This window comes from Sinocyclocheilus rhinocerous, unplaced genomic scaffold (assembly GCF_001515625.1).
Source record: "Sinocyclocheilus rhinocerous isolate Xijiao unplaced genomic scaffold, SAMN03320098_v1.1 scaffold1042, whole genome shotgun sequence".
In the NCBI taxonomy this organism is placed as follows: Eukaryota; Metazoa; Chordata; class Actinopteri; order Cypriniformes; family Cyprinidae; genus Sinocyclocheilus; species Sinocyclocheilus rhinocerous.
This window is the reverse complement of record NW_015640510.1, coordinates 176,327-187,415: the sequence shown is the minus strand read 5'-3', so window position 1 is coordinate 187,415 and position 11,089 is coordinate 176,327. Positions and strand designations below refer to the sequence as shown.

The 11,089-nt window shown below is 37.8% G+C and overlaps 1 protein-coding gene across 1 annotated transcript; it reads left to right on the top strand.

The window, feature by feature from the left end:
• Window positions 1-837: 837 nt before the first annotated feature.
• Window positions 838-10,120, top strand: LOC107753367 (retinol dehydrogenase 7-like). The gene is made up of 6 exons (XM_016569507.1): window positions 838-981; window positions 4,040-4,060; window positions 4,196-4,611; window positions 4,705-4,857; window positions 8,467-8,600; window positions 9,576-10,120. The coding sequence occupies exons 3-6, from the start codon at window positions 4,224-4,226 to the stop codon at window positions 9,936-9,938; spliced, it is 1,038 nt and encodes a 345-aa protein (XP_016424993.1). The 5' UTR covers window positions 838-981; window positions 4,040-4,060; window positions 4,196-4,223; the 3' UTR covers window positions 9,939-10,120.
• Window positions 10,121-11,089: the final 969 nt, after the last annotated feature.

The following is an 11,089-nucleotide window of genomic DNA, read 5'->3' as shown; positions in this document are numbered from 1 at the left end:
GTGAATGTGTGAGACTTGCGGTTCATTATCCCCGGTAGGGAAATAACGAGTAGAATAACAAAATGCAATTAACTGTAAAATTGTTTGTGCTACAACCCAGTGTGTTTATAGTTTAGACAATACATAAAATATTATGGTAAGAAACACCAGTTTGCCATATCAAGCAGCAAAATGAGCTGTTTTGTACAGCTAAAAATAAATGGAAGCGGCTGACACCGGAAGCCAGACACATTAAAATTACAAATGGCCACGCCCGCTCTTACGGGAAAAATGGGAACACCTGATAGTTAATCATTCAAGCAGTTCGAACGAGTGGTTCATTATCCCTGCGTTCCATTCGGAAGGGCTCATCCCTATGCCCTAATCCCTTCAAAGTGTTTACCCTCCGGAGTGAGAGCTTCGAAGGGTTGAAGGGTGTAGGGGACCAAACAACTGTTTCTTGAAGTGCCCTTCTGCGTCATCATCTTCTGCCCACACGGAGGCGCCGTCATCATGCAAAGTATCAGCGCAAAGGATCATGGGAGCCCGAAGTGTCCATCGGTTGTACCCTTTGAAGTCCTTCATTCTGAAGGGCCCTTTGAAGTGGCCAGTTTTGAGCACTTCGGTTTGGAAAGACCCTTCAATGTGGTGGCCATGATTGTTTTCACTCCAAAGTGCCCTTCAGAGGGCGATATATCCCGTTTGGAACGCACCGTGATTTAACAAAGCTCTTCACACTGAATTATTTTTTCAAAATGATCTGTTCAAAAGAATCAATTTGGAATGAGAGAACACTGGCTCTCTAGGACCTGCTAGTGTTTGGTTTTAGTTTGCACTTGGGAGGAGAGAAGAGGAAATGAGGTGTTCAGCTGAAATTAATAGTTTGTTAATTAAAGACTTCTTTCAGAGGCCTACTCTAAAGCAATATGATACGTATATATTTAGTTTAAGCTGGTAAATGAAGCACAGAGACAGTAAAACAGCAGAGCTAACTAGGAGTGGGTAAGTGACCTGAAGAGCAATATAAAAATAATGTGTTCACAGTATAACAATAAAAAAAAAGAAGCAAAAACTGTCAAACTGACAGTCTTTCTTTTTGAATTGGTCTATTTGCTGCCAAAGTTTGGCTCTAAAAACACCTAGTCGTCTGTCTCTCTATCTTTCTACTTTGCATTGCAGACTAATAGGCATAGCCTACTCTGTACTTAAAAGGATAGCTTTCCGATTTTCTCACCCTCATGTCATTCCAAATCAAAATGACTTTCTCCCAATGAATAAGGTGATCCAAGTGATATCCAAGCTGCACTTTTACATGCAATGTAAGTGAATGATGACTAGGCTGCCATGAGAGTGTATAAATTATAATTCTATTTGTTTTTAGGTTCCAATGTCCAGAAAAGAATTAGCGTCTTCAAACTAGGGTTATTTTTGGAATAATGGGGTAAATTAAAGGTCACCTATTATGCCCCTTTTTTTCAAGATGTAATATCCCTGATAGCACAGGTACATCATGAAGATGTCTATTTGACATGATTTATGATTTAGAATGTATGTAAAACTGACATCTTAAAAACGTCTGTCAGATGTTTGTTCACAGCAGATGTTTTCCAGATCAAGTGATCTTTAACAGACATCTTGCAGATGTACATGTGCTATCTCTCATGTATCCCCAGAATGTGTCTGTGAAGTTTCAGCTCAAAATAACCCACAGATCATTTATTATATCATTTTGAAAATGCCTATTTTCAATGGAATGTTTTCGTACATGTATCTTTAAATACAAAATGAGCTGCTGCTCCCCACCCTCTTTTCCAGAATAGCGCTATGCCTTTACAGCTCGTACCTCAGATAGTTTGGCAAAAAAACATCTGTTTGGTTTTGATTATCATGTCTATCGTGCTGAAATCATGCACTTTAAAGCCATATTAGTTTAAACTTCTGATATACAGTTTTCTGAGTGCACACATCCGAAGCACATTGCGCTTTGACTGTCAAATACACACAAGTTTGTTAAAAACACGCGAGTTAAAAAAAAAAAAAAACAGTCGGTTATGTCTATGAAGGTAAACAGCTGGGAAAGAAATCGTACGTTTATATTAGATCTGTGTATTAATTGACAGCAGCGTAAGGCAGTACCTATTGTTATATGACCCAAACAATAAAATAAAAACAGAAAATCACTCACTGCTCTTGAATAAATCATTTCTGTAGCTCTAATAAGCAGACAATTCTTACTTGCTGCTTTTAAATGCTGTAGCGAGCAGATAAACATGGCAGATTGTTTGTGGCTCACTCAGGGTGGGGTCTCTGCTAATACAGCTATGTCAGGGCATGTAAAATATGATGTCACATTTTACAGATTCAGAAACTGCTTGTTCTGAGACACTGGTTATGATTTATGGGGATTAAAAAAAGGGCGGAAAAATTTTTTTAATTTAAAAAAAAAAACAATTTATCATTACAGGGTGGTTGTGTACAAGCTGCCAACACACATTTACGTTGTACATTTACATTTACGTATGTAAAAGTGAATTTTGCATAATAGGTGCCCTTTAAGGTTAAAAAAGGAAATTTTGAAGCTTAGGCTATATGTGTGTGTGTGTGTGTTTATGTATGTGTGTGTATATATATATATATATATATTAGGGCTGGTCAAGTTAACGCGTTATCGCATTAACGCATTAATTGATTAACGCAGACAATTATTTTATTGCGTATTAACGCAGTTTTTTATTTTTATGAAAGTCCGTTGCTCACTGGCTCTGAATACACATACAGACAAACTGTGGGTCACAGGAGGGGTGGGATGTTGATCAGTACTGGCTTGGGATGGGCGTCGTCACACGTCTCAACCAATGAGAGCATTTGGGGTGGGCCTAAGACTGCAGCAGTGCTCACATGAATGCTCCCGATCAAATTATTTAGGCTAAGCATCAACATTCACAAACCACTGTCCACTGTTATTTTTAACAGAAAAGAATGCAACGTGCTGGTAATCACGACTTCATAAGTGAGAAATAAGAAGTTTCCGATAGCACGTGAAGACAGCAGAAAAGCGCTCTCACTCAGCACAGTGGAGTGCATCGTTTTGTTAACTTTGTGGTTTATTATTTTGAGTCGTTTGGGACGCGGTAACACACGGCCCTCTCTCACAATAGATTGCTTCACAGATCTATCACTCTTGCTGCTCAGATATGTTCACGCAATCATGCTGCACGCATCATAAGTTCCGCGCTCCGGCGCGGTTAGCGCTCACACTCACAGATGTATATATAACTGAACTGCGCTCTGGCCCACCTCTTCCAAATGAGCCAGGGACGGCTAAACAAACCACGCCCGAGCACGGCATTGAGCGATCACACAGTAGTCAAACGAACCGGGCTTTGGGGGTCAAACGCGCTCGGACACGGTTAAGATTGCCTAGTGTGAGTACTTATTCTCCCGCATCCCGCACACATGAGTCTCTGTCCGCCCGCACCCGCACTCGCCCATCAAGTGTTGTCCTGCACTTTTGTTCATATAGCAGTACTTTTAAATGAAAAAAGTGCACAATACACTACTTTTGAATGCATTATTGAATTTTGTGCATAATGCAATTAATTGCGATTAAAAATTTTAATCGTTTCCCAGCACTAATATATATATATATATATATATACTCACACACACACACAGCTTCAATATTTACTTTTTGTATATATATGTACAGTATATGTCTTTTAAATGTAAATTGGACAAGCATTTGAGCAAATGACAGTCTTATTGTGTTAATATATGTGACATGTGAAACCTTGTGTCATTCTTCCTTGAATAAAAGAATGAATGCAAATCTCCTGTATCTGCTATTTTGATTAAACCACGGAATGTGTTTATAACACCTCAAACTGGAACATTTGTGTCTGTATATCTGTTGATTATCTTAATTTACTGCCTGTAGCTTACAGTAAATCTGATCACAGCTCTTAATCGCTTGATCAATCTGTCTTTGTGCATTACCTGGTTGCAGTCGAGTGCGACTTTATTCATCTTTTTTTTTGCGTGTGTGTTTGCATGTCAACAGATACCACAAGGAAAAAACAAGGTAAAATAATGCTGTAACAATGCATGATATTACTTGCATGATATCTTATGTAACTGCTAATATTGTGAGGTCCCTTAACACACTTGTATTTTGACTCTCATTTCAGTTGTAATTTTTCTGTTTCATCAATTAAAGGTTCCTCAATCAGAGCTCCTAATTCACAATGAAGCCAGTGTTTTTCAGCATGACCGTCCTGCTCATTTCCTACAACTGTTTGAGTGACGAATACATTTACACATATTTCGGTCTGGTCATCTGCTTCATGCTCTGGGCTAAAATGGTATTCCACGCAGAAAATGGCTTGTCGGATGGATTTGGCTGGGCGGTGTTGATTACAGGTTGTGATAGTGGATTTGGACATCACCTTGCAAAGAAACTGGACCGCATGGGCTTCGCAGTGTTTGCCGGATGTTTATGTCCTGAGGGTCCCAGGGCTCAGAGTCTGGTTGAAGAAGGCTCTGACCGTATGAAGGTGCTGCAGCTGGATGTGACCAAAGATGAAGATGTCAGCTTGGCCAAGGATTTTGTTCAAGCAAATTTGCCAGAGAAGGGTAACTTAAACACTTCAAAGTGTCTTATTTATAGTATTTCACATTTCGAGGATGAAATCCCTTTTGTTCTGTATATTGTTGTCATTTTTTCAGGCCTCTATGCTGTGGTAAATAATGCTGGAATCAGTGACTGGGGAGAGACCGAGTGGAGCACTGCCAAGGACTTCCAGAAGATGGCTGACGTTAACCTGTTTGGTGCCATCAGAGTCACCATCCCATTCTTGTCACTTGTCAGAGCATCCAAAGGTCATTGGTGCCATCTATTCTATACTTGTGTATAATGTTCTAAAGTCATTGTTGATTAAAATGCCCGTTATTATGCCATTTTAAGGTTCCTAATATTGTTTTGGGAGTCTCCTACAATAGGTTTACATGCATGCAACATCAAATAACTATTTTGTTTTCTCATAAAATACATTTACTTTTTCCTAATTTTCCAACGATTCTCAAGCAGTTTGTTCAAAGCAGTTCTAAGATCCACTCTGCATCCCAATGTTCATACTATCCATCCTAACTAGAATGTGAGATTATCCCAAAGCATAGTATCCCAGCAGGCACAGGACGTCAATATAAGGTCAGATTGACATTGGACATGACGTCAGACAGACGTTTCATTTTGGTAGAGAATGAAAATCGGGTTGACGTCAGTACTTGACACCAATTTGACATTGACTGAATGTTGGATTTTGGTTACACAACCTAAAAACAACAAATGTCAACGTCAGCAGTCGGTATTGGACATCAAAATTAACATTGACATTAGACATTGAATTGACATTGAATTTTGGTCACCCGACGTTGCAACCGAAATTTAACCAAATATCAACATCTTATGATGTTGTGTGACTGCTGGGCTGTTGAAAGGAGTTTGCCAAAAAGTCCCTGGATGTTTGTTTTTTTTAAAGGGTGGATCCCTGCACACTCTAACGGCTAATATTGCCTACAACCCATTACGCTTTGGTTCAGAACTACAAACACGAATAAAAAAAACTACAAGCATGATGGATGTGTGTGACCGGTTAAGCAGAGAGGTTTAAATAAAGCTATGCTATTGGGTGATTCATGTATGCCATATATGGGGGTTATTTCATGTGTGCAGCAGCAGTATTTCATACATGCAGCATGCTGTGGATGTATTGGCAGTAGCAAGTCTCGGTACTTGCTCTGCTGCGGCAGCAGCAACAGCATAGCAGATCTATTCCGACAAGACCAAGCACATTAATTCAATTCAAGTTTATTTGTATAGCGCATTTCACAATACAACCCATTGCAAAGCAGCTTTACAGAAAATAATGGGGAGAGACCGAGTGGAGCACTGCCAAGGACTTCCAGAAGATGGCTGACGTTAACCTGTTTGGTGCCATCAGAGTCACCATCCCATTCTTGTCACTTGTCAGAGCATCCAAAGGTCATTGGTGCCATCTATTCTATACTTGTGTATAATGTTCTAAAGTCATTGTTGATTAAAATGCCCGTTATTATGCCATTTTAAGGTTCCTAATATTGTTTTGGGAGTCTCCTACAATAGGTTTACATGCATGCAACATCAAATAACTATTTTGTTTTCTCATAAAATACATTTACTTTTTCCTAATTTTCCAACGATTCTCAAGCAGTTTGTTCAAAGCAGTTCTAAGATCCACTCTGCATCCCAATGTTCATACTATCCATCCTAACTAGAATGTGAGATTATCCCAAAGCATAGTATCCCAGCAGGCACAGGACGTCAATATAAGGTCAGATTGACATTGGACATGACGTCAGACAGACGTTTCATTTTGGTAGAGAATGAAAATCGGGTTGACGTCAGTACTTGACACCAATTTGACATTGACTGAATGTTGGATTTTGGTTACACAACCTAAAAACAACAAATGTCAACGTCAGCAGTCGGTATTGGACATCAAAATTAACATTGACATTAGACATTGAATTGACATTGAATTTTGGTCACCCGACGTTGCAACCGAAATTTAACCAAATATCAACATCTTATGATGTTGTGTGACTGCTGGGCTGTTGAAAGGAGTTTGCCAAAAAGTCCCTGGATGTTTGTTTTTTTTAAAGGGTGGATCCCTGCACACTCTAACGGCTAATATTGCCTACAACCCATTACGCTTTGGTTCAGAACTACAAACACGAATAAAAAAAACTACAAGCATGATGGATGTGTGTGACCGGTTAAGCAGAGAGGTTTAAATAAAGCTATGCTATTGGGTGATTCATGTATGCCATATATGGGGGTTATTTCATGTGTGCAGCAGCAGTATTTCATACATGCAGCATGCTGTGGATGTATTGGCAGTAGCAAGTCTCGGTACTTGCTCTGCTGCGGCAGCAGCAACAGCATAGCAGATCTATTCCGACAAGACCAAGCACATTAATTCAATTCAAGTTTATTTGTATAGCGCATTTCACAATACAACCCATTGCAAAGCAGCTTTACAGAAAATAAGTTTCTACATTATATTTAGTAGTAGCTTATCAGTGGTGACTGTCAAGTTGATGTCCATATGGAAGAAATGTACAGTAAAAATCATGCAGTTAGTTAATGACATAATCAAACAGACGGCGAACACTATTAACAGCAAAGATTATATATTGCAGTCAAACTTATTGCACAGTTTGGTAGTTCTGTATGTTGTTTCAGGGTTGGTATCGTCTGAGGTCCTCTGAGGGGTCGGCATCATCTCTTCTCAGGTGTTCGGTCATCTCAGATCTTTGTAAGGGTTGGATCCAGACTGAAGCTTGTGTAGTCACCTTGGGATGCCAATCCTGTGGTAGAAACAGAGAAGTCAAAATTAACGTAGCTGCGCTTCCAACCAAGCAAAAATGATGTGTTCAACCCAAGCATTAACAGTGTCATGTACATTACCATGCCAAACCCTCCGAGAGTTGTCATGATAGAACATTATTTATCATGCACTTTTGGCTTTACAACTTTGCAGATCATTTACATTCACATACAGCTACATTACACACTGCGTGAAAGACAGTATTCGAAATGGCATAATAGGGGCACTTTAAATTATTCTTTGACTGTACACTGTCACTGGGGTAGCACCCTTTTAAAAGGCAATATTTACAAGCGTCGATTGATTTGTATTTCCTGATGAGCATAGAGAGCATGGTGGCCTATATAAAGCCGATATATGATATCACAGTATTTCATTTAAATAAAATGCACAACAATTGCTACAATGAAATTGAAATTTGACACATTTACAAAATTAGAAGTAATGAATTCTAAAATTAATCTGTGAAAAAAAATCATTTGATAATAAATCTGTTAAACAAACTGATTCTTTTTGATTCTGTAATCCTTAACTACCTTCACATAGTTAAAAACATGACTAAAAAGGAAGTAAACACTGTAATCAACAGTGCACCCAGTAATCTGGTAAGTTTGTGTGATCTGGGAATCATATTTTCTAAAATAAACTCCAGGTAATGCTAATTTTGCATACAGTACACTGACGTATGACATAGCGGCTAACGGTATATAGTGCAGCAACGTTTAAAATAAATGATTTAAAGATTATGCTCTCATCTGCGCTCAGGTCAAGTGTTCTTAGCGCTGTCAAAATAAAAGCTGTTTCTGACACTGATCAGCCAAACAGAAAAGTTTATTGAGTGATGCAGATCATTTAAAAATGCCTTGACAATTTTATATTTGGTATTTAGGTACTAATATGTAGACTTCATGTAATGTATACCTTTAAGGTAGTAATATACATCCTTTAGAGGTAAAAAAGGCAGAAAGTGTACCCTTTTGAAAGGGCACTACTGCGCCAGTGATAGCAGTTGTTACTGAGAGTTTTACTTACTACTTTTAATTTCATCATTCATTCTTAGGTCGTATGTTATATGTGTCAAGTATCTTTTCTTTCTTCAACTGTCTGAACATGGGAGCATACGGTGTATCCAAACGGGGACTGGAAGCGTTTGCAGACTGCTTGAGAGTAGAGATGGCCAATTTTGGAGTTAAGGTAAGGCCTTAGTCATTCACTGTAAAAAATGGTTGTGATTTTAACAGTAAAAGACTGTAAAAAGGCTACAGTAAAAACCTGTTAACTGGTTAACAGTAAGTTTCCATACTATATTCGGTGAATAAATGTAATTACATTCAATGTAATTTTACAGTAAAATACTGTTAAAAATACGGTTTTTGGAAGTGAAAAAGAAAAAGTCATTGTATAATTTACAGTGAAAAACCGTAAATTGACACTCCCAGAATTCCCTGCATGACACTTCATATTTGATGTTTTTTTGTTGAAATAACATGTTTCTTCTTAGTTTTTTCTCAGTTGTGTACACTAGGGTTTAATCTTACATCTAATGTTGTAAAATTAATGTCTATTGCATTATTTCAGTATCACGTGTGTCTGAAGCTCGTGATTATGGTAAGGGGCGTTACATTTCCGACGCGTGCTTGTTGTGTTCGGCCAATCACAATGCACTGGTTCAGCTGGCCAATCAGAGCAGACTGTGCTTGTCAAAGGAGGGGGCTTTGTTGAAAACGATGTGTTTGAGAGAGGCGGGGCATAGAGGACCTACAATAATGTACAGTATTTGAAAAATAATGTGTTTTTTGAACATTAAAGCATGTCAACATATTCTGTTACACCAAATACACAAAATAATGATCTTTAAAATAGCATCATATGACCCCTTTAACATTACATCAGTTAATGAAATACGGTATTTTATTGTGAATAAAAGTCTGTAAAACCTAAAATGTTGCTACCATATTTTTTACGGTGAAGTTCTGGCAACCGCAGCTGCCGGAATTCTACCGTAAATGTCATAGATTTTTTTTTTTACAGTGTTCTTTTAAAGGGAAACTCACATTGTCATCGATGTTTAAAGGCCTCAGTGGACTCTTTTTATTACTATTATTACAAATAGGATATTTCTTTGAACACAGTGCATTATTTTATTTTTCTGTTTCTCTGTTCTTGTAGGTCAGTATTATTCAACCAGGAAATTTTGGCATAGCCACAAACATTCTGCCCAAGAAAACACCGCAAGATATATGGGATGAATTTGATGATGCACGTAAACTAACATTCAACCAGAAATACATTGAGATGGCATGTGAATATTTTAATTTATTGTGTACTTCAGGATTTAAGGATTGCTCTATGGTTATCAATGCCATGTTACACGCTCTCACTGCTCCCAAACCTCAAACCCGATACCTGCTCGTATCCTGGAGAGATATGTTTTTCTTCTACATATGCCCTTTTCTCCCTACTTGTATCACTGATTCTGTGTTTACTGTAAGTTCCATGTATCACAAGCGTAAAGTAATGCTTTACTCATAATTTGTTTATTCATAATAAGAATAAGAGAGCTTGCTTTACATCGATGACTCAAGCCCTATGTGTTGCTGTAAGACTGCTGTAACTCTTAACATGAGACATTAAAAATGTTCCGGGACAGTTGTTCACAAAAATACTTAAATGTACTGAAACATTCTTTATTATAAAGGCGTGTACTCCTTTCCCTTTTCTTTCTGAGTAGAAACATAATAAAGTCTTTATCACAGATAATCTTGCTGAAGAATTAACCATGGGCAACATTAAAAGGACTTTAAAAGTCAAGAAAGTCTTCCAATTCATCCCCCTTTTAATTGGACACGAGGTGTCCTGAATTGTGACTGCTATTATAGATGTATGAGTTGAGAAGCTACCTATATGGAACATTTATGCTACAACAATGCATTCGCAACACCATTGAAGGTGAAAGACTGAAAACCTAAGAAAAAAGGTGACAGGTTAACCTGAAAATACACTACTGTTTCAAAAGTTTGGGGCAGTGAAATGGATCGAAAGATTCTATTTTTAAAAAGAAATGCTGTTCTTTTGAACTTTCTATTCATCAAAGAATCCTTGAAAATACTGTATCATGGTTTCCACAAAAAATACGAAGCAATGATTCTTGAGCAGCAAATCAGCATCATAGAATGATTCCCAAAAATTATGTGGTGAAAATTCAGCTTTGCATCACAGTACTAAATTACATTTGAAAATATATTAAAAAAGCATAATAATAAAAATGACGTAGAAACTTACCGTTCATTAAACTGGCTGGTGAATTTGTAATGTAAATTTGGGCATTTTATGATGCCATATTGCGTCTGTATGCAAACTCAATGTGTTGTTCACAGATGTAGTACGAGGAACTAAGATAAGCATCATTTAAATAGATAAAACGCCTGGAGAGATGACCTATGTTTTCTGACATGGTTGGTTTCACCAGTAGGGTTTTCCTCCTGTAATGTTTCCTGCTTTCGTGGATATGATGTTACTCCAGGTCAAGTCATGACGTTTTATTTATAAAGTGTTTCATTTCTGCTTTTCTGTTTAACCATTATCTGGAAGTGTATTGCTCTGTGACCCATTTCGTTAGATTTAGATAATCATCCCACTACTTTCAGTAACTTGTGTATGTACATTTATATTCAGAGGAAGAA